The sequence below is a fragment of the Tyto alba genome, unplaced genomic scaffold (genome assembly GCF_018691265.1).
Source record: "Tyto alba isolate M040663 unplaced genomic scaffold, T.alba_DEE_v4.0 Super-Scaffold_20000042, whole genome shotgun sequence".
In the NCBI taxonomy this organism is placed as follows: Eukaryota; Metazoa; Chordata; class Aves; order Strigiformes; family Tytonidae; genus Tyto; species Tyto alba.
This window is the reverse complement of record NW_024881293.1, coordinates 8,409,966-8,424,435: the sequence shown is the minus strand read 5'-3', so window position 1 is coordinate 8,424,435 and position 14,470 is coordinate 8,409,966. Positions and strand designations below refer to the sequence as shown.

Genomic DNA, 14,470 nt, shown 5'->3' with positions numbered 1-14,470 from the left:
ACGCGTCCTAACTTCCACAGAGATCTCCCCTTGTCAAAGCACTGAACTGGGGGTTGTTCCACCCCATCAAAATGCAGACTGCATCTTAAAACATTTTCCTTAAATCTTCCCAGGAGAACTCATGGTTCCTGCTGAGCCTTGCCCTGTGTGATTGGTGTCTTTTGCGGCGCATGGCGCCAGAAAATTAGTTTTCCATATAATTTTGTTACAGGAAAACCTGAATACACCTGAGTGCAGCTCTGAGCAGTAATTAAGCTGAACTAGCTGCAGCATTGCACCTGCAGTGCCTGTCTTTGAAGAAAATCATGACAATTTCAGCAGTAACGCAGCGCAAGAAGCCTGCCTGCCACCACGGGCAGCCTTCTGGGAGCACTGGTGCTCGCTAGGCAGCATCCCAGTTGTCAGCTTCCCTCCATGCAATACCACAGAGGACCTGTCCAGCCCCCCCATGTCCTGATCTCCCCTCCCAGGCGAGATGCTGGGAACTCTTGGTGTAGAAAAGAGTGACTTTAAGCTTCTGCCTGACACTGCTGAGCCAATCTTACCTTTAAAGAAAAGGGTCCCTGTCCCGAGGGGGTCTGCCCACGGTCCCTCTCTGGCACAGCAGTGGGGGGGCCTCTCTCGTGCACCGCAAGCAGGACACAGTTTTGTAGCAACAGCTCACATCTAGCACACTTCTCACTTTAGCCCAGGTTGAATAAGCCCCAATTTTAAATTCTCACCAGCAGTGCTCCGTGTAAGTGTGTGCAGTTTGCCCTGGTCCCTTGCAAGGGACTCACCCAGGTGCCGTTATTTGTGAGATGAACGTTCTGTCCCTTTGCCCTGTAGCTGTGAACACGTGTGCCCTGAACAACGGCGGCTGCGAACACGACTGCGTGCAGGTGACCCTGGCACAGCACCGGTGCCAGTGCCGGCACAATTACCAGCTGCGGGAAGACGGCAAACGCTGCGTCTGTGAGTCCCCTCGAGCATGCACGGGAAGCTGGGGACGCAGAGCTTTGCTTTGGCCTTTTTTTCAGGAGGTTTGGGGGGGATAGGGAGCACACACTTGAACGCCCAGGTGTCAAATAGATCACAGTGGGAAGTTTCTCTCCAGTAAAAACTCTGCATGTTATGTTGTTGTGGACGTATTCTGCAGCTTATTCTGAAAGGCTAGGAAGGGCTGCAGGAGCGTAGCCAACAAAAATGAAATTGTATGAAGGCATGCACTTCTGAGAAAGGAACAGCAGCCTGTCGCAGCGGGACAGGATCTTCTCCCTCTGCTTGCAGACAGCTTCCTGGCTGACCTGCTCCCGGCTGCAGGAGGGAGAGAAGCTGAAGGGGATATAGAGCAGAAGGTTAATCTTCTCATTCATAGCAGTCGGCATTCAAGAAATGGGAGGAGGGAAGTCTTTAGCTGTGAAGTTGCTAAGGGAAAGGGAACAACTGGGATATTAAAAATGCAGCAGTCGGTAGGGTTTTGTAGCATCTGTCCAGGTCCTGGAGCAGGTCAGAGGTTGGCAAGCCTCTTGGTAGGAGCACTTGAAGCAAACCTGTCTGCCACTTGCTCAGTAATCTCTGTAGAGGGACATGCCCCTGCCAAGCTTCTGCTGGAAAGGTTTTACTCGGGTTAATGCCTGCCTTTTTGCGGGATCTCGCACCATGTAAATCCTCCTGCCTGGCTGGAGCAGTAGCAGAGATTTTCTGTCTGGTGGAGAATGGTCTTTCACAGATTGCAGACTTTTTTTGCTAGGTGCAGCGGCTCAAGGCTCGGTTCTCCCATAAGCCTAACGCCAACAGGAGCTAGGATTAGTATGAAGTAAGCCTGCCTCTTCTGCTTTGACCTGCAGTGAGGAACCCCTGCGCCGAGAGGAACGGGGGCTGCATGCACCGCTGCCACAGCCACCGTGGGACAGCCCGCTGCGACTGCCACCCGGGCTACCGGCTGGCGCCTGACAGCAAGGCCTGCGAAGGTGAGCTCCCGCCAGCAAAGCCTCCTCGGAGAGGAGCAACTGTCTCACAGGGTGAAGCACTGCTCACCTGTAGTAACTATCAGAGTCGCTGAATTTAACGGAGTGAGGCACAAGCCCTCCAGGGGGGTGGCATGGAAGTGCTCAGTTGATGCCCGTCCCAGACCCCTGCTCGATTTGGCTGGAACAACGCTTCAGTTCCATGTGATCCAATTTCCTAGGAGTAATTCTGAACTTTTAATTCTGTTTCTTTGTTGGTCTGGACCAAGAAATCAGGGTACAAGAAACCAATGAAAAAACTTGATGACAGTAACAATTGTACCTTTGAGTCTTTATGGCTCATCCTGCTTTGCTTATTGATTGCTCGTCTCTTGCAGACGTGAATGAATGCCTGACTGGACTAGCCATGTGTGCCCACCAGTGTCTCAACACTCACGGCTCCTTTAAGTGTACCTGCAACCCGGGCTACGAGCTGGGGGCAGATGGCAAGCGATGCTACCGTGAGTACAGCATGCAGACCCCCACCATGCAGCGCCGGGCAGCGGGTTTGCTTCTGCAGGCAAATGTTTCTGCACTACCCTCTGTGAATCGGTGGGGCCAAGTTAAAGCAGTCTTTTTTTTGAAGAATTTCACAAGCGGGTTCAGGGCTGTTTACTCTCCCGCCACAATAAAACAACTTTGTCTGATCTTTAAAGTTACCATGAAGCTACATTTGCTGCTTCAGGCAATTTATTTGGAGCTGTTTGGCTCCAAACAGACCAAGTTCTGCTCTTGGGGACTTAGTTGGGCGAGTTCAGTCAGCTGCAGATGTGTAACTGAAGAAGGAATTGAGCTAGTGAACTGATCGCATCTGCTCCCATCAGGAAAAGAAATAAACACTATTATGCAAGAATAAGCCTGATTGTCCGTACGTCTTTGTTCAGCTAATACACATCAGCAGGGATAGTCCAAAGTGGAGCTATCAGCATTTAGCACTAGCAGCCCTCTTACAGATGAAAGCCACTGGGGCAGTCCCAGTGCTGGCAGCTGGCGTTACTGGAAGCTGTGATGCTCCACCTGTGCAGATGCTGCAGCTCTCACTGGGAGCCTGCCAAGGGTATGGGGCTTTGCAGACCATAAATGGGTCTTGAAAGGCATCAGCCAGCGTGATGTGAGGAACTAGAACGACGGCATGCTATTTAAGAGCCTAAGCACGTACACACCTTTCCTCCTAGGAACATGGTTTATCTCTCACTGCATATTCTGTAAAAAAATATCCCATAGCTCAGTTTCATGAGCAATTGCACATTTACCTTCAGGTGTTAGGGTGAAGCTGCAGGAGACCCCCTCAAGGCCTACAGAGGATTGGATTAAGAAACCAGGTCTTTGCCTAATAAATCTTAGCTACCTCCTCACCTAGCACTGTGACTCCGCAGCAGGGAAGATCACCCTTTGTGGCTCAGCTAACTGGCCCATGGGTGACAAAAAGCTTAGTTTAATTGTTGCTCAAGTCTTGGTTTTCCAAGTAAGCCCCTGGTAAGAGATGCCAGCCCGGGGGCGGGGGGGGTGTCACACTTGACATCAGGAACAGTGGAAGCACAAGCCCCACTCATGTTCTGACATGGCTTCTGCAGTTGTGGTGACTCATTGCCATAACCATTGACAGTACCTCTATTTTGGTGCCAACTATAGCATTCAGTAGCCTTCCTGTATGAAAAGTATTTCTCCTTGCCCCTTATAGCATGGTTCTTTTATGCAAAACCCTGGTTGTTCTTGCATTAATAAGAAAAGGAAAGACTGAGGGATTATATTCTTGTTGTGAAATCTGGAAGATGGTCTTCGACCATGGCACAGCTTTTGACACACACAGATCCATTGGGAAGCATCAAGCTCCCCTTCCTTCATCATCCTTGGGTCTGAACACACTAAAAACTTGAAAATGTTCTTGAAGGCAGAAATTATTTTCCTGAGGTTCAGGTCTGAGTCAAAGCTCCATGGTACAAGTTCCTTTTAGATTAAGAAAGCTTAATTAACTAGACTGAAGTTTACATAAACTTTGCCAAGCTAAGAAGATATATGGCTGCTATTGATGTTCGCGCCCACCATTTTTGACATGTCAGTAACAAACGTTTCTTGCTGTAGGCATCTGGATGTTTCCTTAGTTAGCTGTATTCTGCTGCTCCCATTTCTAGCTGGCATCAAAGCAGCTCTGTACTTAATGAAGGCTGAGCCAACTTTTGGTTGGCAGCACATACTGCAGCTTGTCAGGAATGGGAGCAGTTTTGTCTGCAGTCTGCTTCATCTCAGAGATTGTCCAGAGCTTGCTCCACAAGTCTGTCCCTCAGAGGCTACTTGGGGCGTTGCCTGGGATCCATCAGTTTATTTTTACACATCATTTCCCAGCCCAGCAGTGGCCTCTGTGCAGAACTATTTTCATCCTTTCCCCACTGCAGCTCTGCCTTCTCAGCAGGGCTGTGCACACAAAAATGCACGTGCAAGGAGCGGGGCTGGGAGCTGCTGTGTGGGCACCCACTCGAGTGCAGCACCAAGGGCAGGCATGGGCCCACCAGCTCACACAGCAGGATCCTAACCTGTGTGCCTCTTCCAGGGATAGAAATGGAGATTGTCAACAGCTGTGAAGCCAACAATGGTGGCTGTTCCCATACATGCCACCACACCAGCTCTGGGCCAGTCTGCACCTGTAACTTTGGCTATCGGCTTGAAGAGGACCAGAAGACATGCACTGGTAAGGCAAGGGAAAAGGGACATACCTTGTTTTTACAAGCACATCTCAAGTAATGAGGATCTCTGTATGTATGTGTATATGCACTACAAACAGTTTAACAAAGCCAGAAACAGATGCAAAGAAAAAGGAGATGAGATATTGCTCTACTTGAAGACATTCTCAAATCTCCACTCAAGACCTACTTGCACAGCAAATATTGGCTTCAGAACTAGTTAGTTGTTCCCTGCTGAAACCGATCTAAGGTGGCATTGGCAGACACAGACTCACATCTCAGATACCCACAAGCCTACATCTAGAAGGGATGATGCTCAAAATGTACCATCTTGCCTGTTATCTCAAAGGAAGCAGCAGTGTAATTTGACTTAATGAGTGGTGTGGAGGAGTCACTGGCTGCAAGCCAAGTGTAGTTCAGCCCCATCTGGTTCTAGAAAGTATGTGTTAATGCAGAGGTAAGGGTGAAATGCACCTCGAGCTGTGCAAATGCTATAAAGTTGAGGCATGCTCCTTATATTGCATTACTCTGAGCCGCTTGCAGCAAATAACCTGGTCAGAAACCCACGGTCATGGTTGTTGGCCAGGTATCTACTGCACCAGTGTTGGCCGTGGTTTGCTCCTGTGCTGACGAGGGGCTGTGGCTCGGGCTTCACAGCAAGGCTGGGTGGGCATCTCCAGCCTTCAGGCTGTCCAAAGCTGCAAGAGATCCTGGTGCCCTTCCTGCAGGTTAATTGAAGGGGCTGTGCCTCAGACAGTGCAATGAGGCAGTTCTACCTAAAGACTTCTCTTCCCATAAAAAACAGCAAATAGGAAGACACTGGAAAGAGTAACAGTGTTTAGTGATGCAAAACAGTACTTGCACATTTCCATGCAGTGTAGAGTTGCAGTTCACCTTACTCAGGAAATAATTCTTGAATGTGTTGTTTGTTCAGTACCACCTCCTTCCTGCAGTTTAAGGAAGATGTCTGTCCAGGAGATGTTAGGAACAGATAGACCCTTTAGCAGGCTGCCACAGGTACCCACAGTTGCTTGGGCAGAGGGGGGTGATTCCTCTGCCAGAGGAGAGGGACCCTAAATCCCCAAGACATTTGCTTTCCTCCATGGCTCTGAGGAAGCAGGAGCTGTCTCCATACAACATCACAACACGGGAGCAAAAAAGCTAGGACCTGAAGTCTACCCTGAGAAAACACTATTCCTTTGCATACTACAAAACCCAGTACACTTTCTGTAGCCCAGCAGTGCTACTTGTTTTCCAAGCAGGCACCTCCTTGATCCAGCCTCCTCTGGTGGCAGGGGGATGTTTCCCAAACCCCTCTACTACATGGGCACCACCGTAATTCCACTTTGTAGTGCACAAAGGGAGTCCCATAAGTACAAGGGGCTCAAAAATGTAAAGCTGCAGGAGCTCTGCTTTCTCCAGGTTATCTAGGTCCATCCCTCAGAGACTTCACTCAGACAGTTTGAAGGGACAGTGCAGTTCTCAACCATCTCTGAACACAACATCAGTATGTAACAGGGTAAATCGGAAAGCAAGAGCCAGTACTACGGTTGGAATTGTCCCCTGTTTGTGAGCACATGAAAACTTTAGCAACAATCTCAAACTGAAAATCACAGTTAACTTCCCACAGGCCTCTAGGAGTCAGGACTCTTCCCTTGGCTGAGGATGATTTGTTAACATAAAGCTCACTCATTTGAAGAGGAAAACACAAATAATAGCTCAGCATTTGGCAGACAGATCAGTAAAAGCTTACCAGAACTAGTCACGGAGCAGTTTTAACAAGTACTGTCACCACTGCAAAGCTAGATGTGTATTAACATCTAGTGCCCTTTGTTTTTTATTTAGATATCAGTGAATGTGACAATGGTTCTCACTGTTGTCAGCAAGACTGTTACAATTATCCTGGAGGCTACGAGTGTGCCTGCTATGCTGGATACCGGCTCAGCACAGATGGCTGTGGGTGTGATGGTAAGCAGAAATATCTAGCTGGACTCCTGCAAGTAAACCAGCAGCAGTGCAGTCCTCAGCCTTGCAGCACACACACGGACTGAGTTCCTCTAATTCTGGTTTTCTGTATTTTGTCATCCTTCTAAGTTTGCTTAGTGTTAAGGCAACTCAGCTCTTCTAACCCATACAATAGTCCAGCACAACTATACACTGAATTCAGACCAGGATAACTCAAAATGAGTTGGCCCTGGTCTGACTCCACTAGTTCGCATAAGTCATTTAATGTTCAAGCCCAGAGGCCAACATTGCCCATCATTTTCATCCAAGAGATACAGACAAATAAAAGCATCTGTATAAAATACAGCTAAGAGTGACCAACATGAGCTTTTAATAAAGAGAACAAGAAATTGTCCTACCTGGTTGTGAACAGCCAGGCTTTTCTTCCAATTTCTCCCAGCTTATACCAGTTTTCCCATCAGCTCTGTGATGAGTCACCTTCTTAGCATAACAAATGTAGGGGTTTTTCCTCCTAATGAATTGTTCTCACTACCAAACCCCTCCAATAACATTTCACAGGTGAAAAACCAAGCTTACCCCCCTGTTTCTACACAATTAGTGACCGACATGAACCAAAACCCAGGACATGGTTTTTTGAAACCCAGAGCTCGCTGAAACACTTGAATACTCTCAATTCACATTATGTGGCTTCACACAACCAGCTGAGAAGATGCCATCAGCCTACTTGCTGATGCGGGGACAGAAATATATCCTTGTCCCTGTCCCATACAGAGGGCCTGCTCCCGTTACACTGGAGTATCCCATGTTTTTCAGATGTGGATGAGTGCTCTTCAAATAACGGTGGATGTGAACACACATGCCAGAACCAGCTGGGCTCTTTCCAGTGTGGCTGTGAGATTGGATACAAACTGGAAGGCGACCGGAGGAGCTGCATCTGTAAGTGCAAGGCCCATGCTTGGGATGGCTGAGCAGGCTACCAGCCCCTCAGCCCTGCTTGCCCCGGCATGGCCTCCCCACACAGAACCTGGCCCAGCTGGGACCAGCACACACCAGAGCTCATTAGCCCTGCACATCACCTTCTCCGGCTTTTTCCCAGCACTTATTGCTACGAGAGTGGAAATGGTTCACGCCACCAGTGGAAGATTTCCCCTGACAGGGCCAGTCCCATTTCAGCCACATTACACAGCACTTCCCAAAGAAGCATAGGGGATTTTGGCACAGCTACACAATGATAGTCTGCAGTGGTGACTCCACATAAACCAAAAAACCACAACCCTTTCCCCAGTCACCAGCTTCTACAGTTTTTCCCTACAACAAATAATGGATTTATCTTTTTTAAGTGGTAGTGTCTTTATCCCACCACCAAACACACTATTATCCAACTTACTTGCTTAGCAGGGCGGCCAACATCCCACTCCTCATCCAGTGACTCTCAGCAAAGGCTTTCTGAGGTCTAGGACCCAGAAGAGCAGCACTCAGTGCCTCTCCACCCCAACAAAACACCTAATCCACCCTCGACCAGTGGCTTTTATAGGCTTTGTAGCCCCAGCCCTGGCACCTCATGTGCCTGTGCTTAGCTTGATTGCCAGGATTTTAACACTTCCCTGCAAGGGAAGGAAACTTGTAGCTGTACCTGGTAGATAATCTTTCCAAAAGGAGAACCAAGCTGAAACGCATTGCCTGATTTTGTTAGATGGGCAGTCTTGTTTAATTTTCCAGAAAATAACTAATTTACCAGAAAACTCAAAAGAAGCTGAGTGGCTCTGGTCAGGAAAACAGCAGGGCAAGGATGATGGGGTGAGTGTGAGCTCTGTTACCTGAGAAGCCAGAACTGCCTGTCAAGGTTAAGATCAAAGCTTCTCCCATAGATTTTGAAGTCAATTAGCTGTGCCCATTTCAGCCAAAACAACCAAGCAAACAAGTTGCAAAAGTTTTAGAGGTGTCAAATATAGAGTGAGAGCTCAGTGATGCAAACCACACCAGGTCAGATTCACCAACCCTCTACAGACATTTCTGTTTTCCCTTTCTTATAACAGAGGTTCTGTCCTACTATTCACCTCTTAGAGGTCTTGCCCCTTTCCCACTTTGACATTGTCATCTCCGTGACTGCTTCCCCAGCTATAGAGGACACCGTGGAAGCTCTGGATGGTCAGCGCCCCGTTATCCGCCCAATCCCTCACGTTGCCATCCTGCGAGATGAATTTACCCAGCTCTTTAATGATGACTATGAAGAAGAGGAGGAAGAGATGGAAGCAAGAGGAGAGCATACGCTTTCAGAGAAATTTGGTGGGCATTTTGCAGCACTGGTAAATGGCATACTTTGCTTGGAAATCTTCAGAATTAATCACACGTGCTGGGTTCATTTCTGTTTGGTGAGCGTACCCGCAAGACTTGCCAAGTACCTTTTCTGCATACTCAGAACCTGTGCGACCACAGGGCCGCGTTTAGCTTTGCTGCAGCCTGCATGGGGGTTGTCCCTGCCCAGCCCCCCCGGGCTGCTGAGGCAGGCGTGGGGAAGGCTGCTCACCCGCTGCACCTCTCGTTGCAGTCTGCCTGGAGCACACGTTCGGCCCCGACTGCAGCCTGAGCTGCGAGGACTGCCGAAACGGAGCCCCGTGCAACGCGGACGAGACCGCCTGCGACTGCCCGGCCGGCTGGACCGGCCTCCTCTGCAACCAGAGTGAGTGATGCCGGGGGGGGGGCAGCTGGAGCGCTCCCCTCGCCCCGCTGCGGGGGCACGGGGAGGGGGGCAGCAGCAGCCGCCCCACCATCGTCTCCTCTCTCTCCCCCAGCCTGCCCGCCCGGCACTTTCGGGAGGAACTGCAGCCTGACCTGCCGCTGCCAGAACGGCGGCACCTGCGAGCCCACCACGGGCGCCTGCCGCTGCCCGCCCGGGGTGGCCGGCGAGCTCTGCCAGGACGGTAAGCCCACGGCGCTGAGCGCCATCCTCTTCCTCCTCGCCGCAGCCCCCGGCACGGCGCGGGGTGTCTCGCCTCCCCGCCAAGGGTTGGCACCTTGGCGGGGTCCTGGAGTCAAGCACAGGACGCCCGGGCCTCCCTTGCGGTTTTATTTTCTCCATGAAACATTTTCATTGAAGGCAACAGAAGCAGTGAGTTGCGAGTGATGCTCCCCAGCCTGCAGAGGTAGCTCCTTTCTGTTTCTCTCAGCGCATTAGTAGAGCATTTGCCATAACTTGATAAAACGCTGTTACAGCCATCCCTGATGTCACTCTTTGATGTTCCAGTCGTGCTCCTCTGAAGCCTTGAAATGTTTTCCACAGAATGCCTTACACCACTCCCTTTGTAGCTGGTCGCTGAAAGCATCTTTCAACTGTTTTGTTGACCCATCCCAGTGTGAGTGGCTCTAACACATCCCTGCTCTGTCTGACTTAATGGGTCACCTAGTCTGGCATGGAAAAATGTCATTTTAATGAGGAAAAGATGATAAAGGGAATTCTTCACCCACAAAACAGTGCTCCAGGTAGTATGCCTTGTCTTTGCCCTGGAAGACCTTTGCAGTCCCGGTTCTCTACTCAGGAATGACCTTGGGCAGCCGTCTCTACATCACTGGGCATTCAGAGGTGGACACAGAAGAGAATGTTAAAAATGGATGTTCAGTGGTAAATTTACAGAACAGTGGAAGTATGTTCTGCTGAAGTAAAACCCAAACACTGAAAAGTTGTGACAACAGTAGTTACCCAAAGGAGGTGTCAGTTGCTGTTGGTATTTGTTGCTCACTCCCAAAGAGTTAAAATCTGGGGGACATAGTCTAAAAACACAGAAAGAGTGAGACAATAAGGGATTCAGACAAAGTGACTTCAGACAACTGGTTAGGAGCATATGGGATCTATTACTGAAGGAGAAGACCGAAGCAGAATGTAAATGCATGCAAGAGATACCCCGACCTTTTCTTTCTGTAGGAAGGAGGTGATTGAGGGGCACAGAGAAAAAACAGGAAGGTAAGATTAAAATAAACAATGAAGAACTGATCTGTTGTCCCAAGGTGGCATTTCCTCTGCTTAAATTGTCTGCTATTCTTATCATACAGGAGAAGGCATGTGCTGCCTGGACAGATGCTGGCCAGGGCTTTCTGCTGACACAGCCTGTCTGCCATGTGCTTCTAATATTAAGATCTTTAGCATAACAGAGAAAGGACAATAATTTTATTCCCTTAATAGTGCAAATATCGCCGTTGTTTATCAATAGGAATGGCCTCATGGATTACTTTCTCATGTATGAAAAAATTGACTTCTCGGCGCCCTGCAGGGTAGATTTCTGTCAGGACCAGCGGTACGGCTTCAAGGAGGTGCAGAGCTGACGGGTGCCCTCGAGGCACCTCGTGCAGGGGCAGGCGGGCCGGCGGCGGGGGCAATCTGATCGTGAGCTGGTGCAGGGAACCTGACCGCTCTCATCCTTGCCTTATCACGTAGAGACACAACACAGTCCTGGACAGAAAAAAAGGCAGCCTTCTTTTCAGCACTCGTTGCATCCTTTGCCTAGGTTTATTTCTGATGCTATACAGCTTTGATTTTGGTACATTTTTCCTCTGGTCTGCTGGGAATAAAATGAAATTGGCTCACCTTTTCAGAAAATTCCTCTCTCTTACTAGGGTGCCCTAAAGGATTTTTTGGGAAACAATGCAGGAAAAAGTGCAACTGTGCCAACCGGGGTCGTTGCCATCGGATTTACGGAGCCTGTCTGTGCGATCCTGGCTTATACGGACGGTACTGCCATTTAGGTATGCTTGCCCTCGTCTTTTTAACGAGATACACATTGTTCTTAGATTACAGCCTTTCTAGGTACCATCCCTGGGAAGGGCCAGCGCTGGGTGGCAAAGTTCCCGTCCCTTGCCCTGTGTCATTGGGCCTCGCGGGTTGCTGACCAGCTCTTTCCCTCTGCACCCAGTTTGCCCCAAGTGGGCATTCGGCCCCGGCTGCTCCGAGGAGTGCCGCTGCGTGCAGGAGAACACGCGGGACTGCGACAAGAAGGACGGCTCCTGCCGATGCAAACCCGGCTACCACGGCGAGCGCTGCGAGACGCGTGAGTTGCCAAGAAGCCTTCACGGAGCATCCCCCTCTCTCCTCCCGCAGCCTCTTTCCCCCGGCTCATTTTCTTGGAGAAAAGCTCAGCTCGCTTTCCACCCTGCTAAGACCGTCTCAGCTCTTGTTGCTTAGCTTAGGGACACATTAAGCTCAGTCCCGTTAAGTTGGGATGCAGAACCCGCGCAGCCCGGTGTGTAGATGTGGGCGGTGGGCCTCATCCAGCCTGCTGTGCCCCGCTCGGGAGGGTGCTGCGCGCTGGGGCTGCCCGCTCTGCCGGGGTCAACTGAGTAATGCCAGCCCTTCTTTCTTTTTAATTGTGATCGTTAACAGGCTGCGAGCCTGGCTATTACGGGGATGGCTGCAAGAAGAAATGCAGCTGCTCTCCAGAAGTGTCCTGCGACCACGTCACCGGAGAGTGCTGGAAAGAGTGTCCCCTGGGCTACCGCGGGGACAACTGCGACCAAGGTAAGGGGAGCCCTGCAAGGCAGCTACCAGGGTGCTGTAAACTCACACATACAAACCTTTTCTTCACAAAACAACGTGAAAGGACTTCCAGAATTGCTCCTGTGCTCTCTCAGCCCCAGTAGCCCACTGTACTTGATCTAATGAGTGAAAAGTTGAAATGGCTTTAGAGGACACAAGAGCTGCCGTTTGCAGGTCTTTGCAGAACACTGCAGTCCCTTTACAGTGGGGAAGCAGGCATTCTCGTGCATAATGAGTCTTATTCAGAAAAGCAGAACAAGGTCCCACTTTATCCTGCCACTTGGGCATCTCCGCTTTTGTAGCTGAAGGTGATAGATATCTAGTTATCTTTCCCCCTCTTTGATGTCTTTTTACTTCCAGGCAATCAGTGCCCAGCAGAATGGTATCATATTTTCCGCTCCATTCTCTATTCCATATTGAAACTCTATTTGATCTGCAAGTGAAAAAGAAAATTTTGTATTTCATTTACATCAGGATTTAAACTTCTGCCTCTGTCTGAACCTCCTAGAGCAGTTTCCTGCTCTTCACATAAAGGGACAGTTGGTGGTACGGTAACTACCGCACAGGTCTGTGTGTGCAGCGTGGCACTCGAGCTCCATGGGTGCAGCTATTCAAGGTCCTGGGAGGTAGTTGGGGTGTCAGAGAACTCGACTTTCTTGGAACAAAGGTGTTTTGAGTGAACCTAAAGGCAGTGAGTCATTGGCACAAGGTGATGATTACAAAACATGAACAGAGATCTTGGAAAATAATAACTTCTGCCAGCCTCAGAGCTGATCAACGATTGGAAAGCCAGCCTCCTCCTCTTGTGAGGTTGTCACCTTCTGAATCACACTTCAACTGGTCAGATCCAACAGAAAATGTAAAAAGTTGGACTCCTGAAGTCCACACCTGAAGACACACTGCATTAAGAGGCTGGCGGTGGTCAGCATCTGAATTTTGATTCAAGCATCCCAGGAATTTCTGCACTGACTTTGTTTAACCAAGCACTCCATCCACACCCAACCCAGAAGTTATAACTCGTAACCTAATTAAGCTGCTGGCACATGATTATCTTGCGTAACAGCGCAACTGATAGAACAGAGCTGGTCTGTTGGCCAGAACAAAACCTGCGGATCATGGAAAGCTCCAATGCAAGCAAGTGCTACCAGAGCTAACTGGCGCCAGGGGGGGCGATGCCAGCGGCCTCGGGGGGCTCGTGCCCCCACACAGGGTCCCGGTCCCCCCGCCGCAGGATGCTGCTGCTCCCCGAGCCGCGCGGCGCCTCGGCGGGCTGGGCGCTTTTGGTCGGGATGGTTTTGAAAAGACGAAGAAAGGAGCTTAAGCCCGTAGGGGGGAGTCACAGGAAATAACACAAATATTTGTATAGAAATAGTAGGCTCTTGGCTGTTGTTTGGATCTGGAAATTATTAAAGGGTGAAGACAAACATCTGCCATCAATTAGCAAAGAGGAGGAATAACAAAAACTCCACTGTGTCACTTGAAATCTATGCACTGGTGTGCTTTTCCTCCGTGCTTTGTGAATGCTGGTGTGCTCGCGTCTGCTGAAGCCTTACAAAACGTCGGCTTCATCAAACAAAAGGGACTGTGAGCATGGAGCTTTTTTGGGAGTCTCAAATAGGCTTTAAGGATCTTTGGGTTCAAGGCTTTCAATCTGCACGTAATTAGCTGACTGCTAAATTATATATATCACGGGGTACAAAGAGCAAACCGAGCTTTCTGCTAGCAGCAGAACCACCTCAGCATTGCAAGCAGAGGGAAGGAAAAGCGCCTGCTCCTCCTGTGGATGAGGCTGCTCTTTATTGCTTTCCACCAGTGTACCTGCTGCAAACCTTGCTGCTTCTTAAAAGCCTGGCTTCCCAAATCCAGAGGCATTCAGCCAGGGCAGTAAAAATCCCTCAGAGCATCTTATAAAAGTCAAGGGATGGTACCGGTTTGGGGGCACAGGGAGAGCAGGGTGGCTCTGGTCACTGTCTCGGGGGCAGAGCATCTTTCCTGAGCTGGGTGCCTGGGTGCCGGTGCCCACCGTGGTGCTGCCGTATGGCCGGCTGCGGCACGGGTGCAGCGGTGGGGGCGAGGGGTGTTTTGTAATCGTGATCATGGGCTGGAGACCAGTTTGGCCTCAGCTGTTGGGCACGGGATCATCTGGAGGAATCCTTGCCGAAAGGACAGGCGGCAGCAGAGAGGTGCTTCTCAAGCAGACAGGTGGAGGTGGCGGTGCGAAATGGAGAGGGTGCAGGTTGTGGGTAACAGGGTGGTCACGTCCAGGCCCGTGAGCGTGGTCTTCCTCCACAGCGCAGGAGCTGTTCACAGCCAGG

The 14,470-nt window shown here is 50.0% G+C and overlaps 1 protein-coding gene across 2 annotated transcripts in view; it reads left to right on the top strand.

Moving 5' to 3' along the window:
• Positions 1–14,470, top strand: part of MEGF6 (multiple EGF like domains 6) — a 103,690-nt gene that overhangs the window by 74,209 nt on the left and 15,011 nt on the right. For both annotated transcript variants that reach the window (XM_042794765.1, XM_042794766.1), the window contains 12 exons: positions 829–954; positions 1,830–1,952; positions 2,327–2,449; positions 4,537–4,674; positions 6,512–6,634; positions 7,445–7,567; positions 8,750–8,917; positions 9,180–9,311; positions 9,424–9,552; positions 11,240–11,368; positions 11,536–11,670; positions 12,003–12,137. In XM_042794765.1, coding sequence (XP_042650699.1) covers positions 829–954; positions 1,830–1,952; positions 2,327–2,449; positions 4,537–4,674; positions 6,512–6,634; positions 7,445–7,567; positions 8,750–8,917; positions 9,180–9,311; positions 9,424–9,552; positions 11,240–11,368; positions 11,536–11,670; positions 12,003–12,137 — 1,584 coding nt within the window. The remainder of the gene's footprint in view (positions 1–828; positions 955–1,829; positions 1,953–2,326; positions 2,450–4,536; positions 4,675–6,511; positions 6,635–7,444; positions 7,568–8,749; positions 8,918–9,179; positions 9,312–9,423; positions 9,553–11,239; positions 11,369–11,535; positions 11,671–12,002; positions 12,138–14,470) is intronic.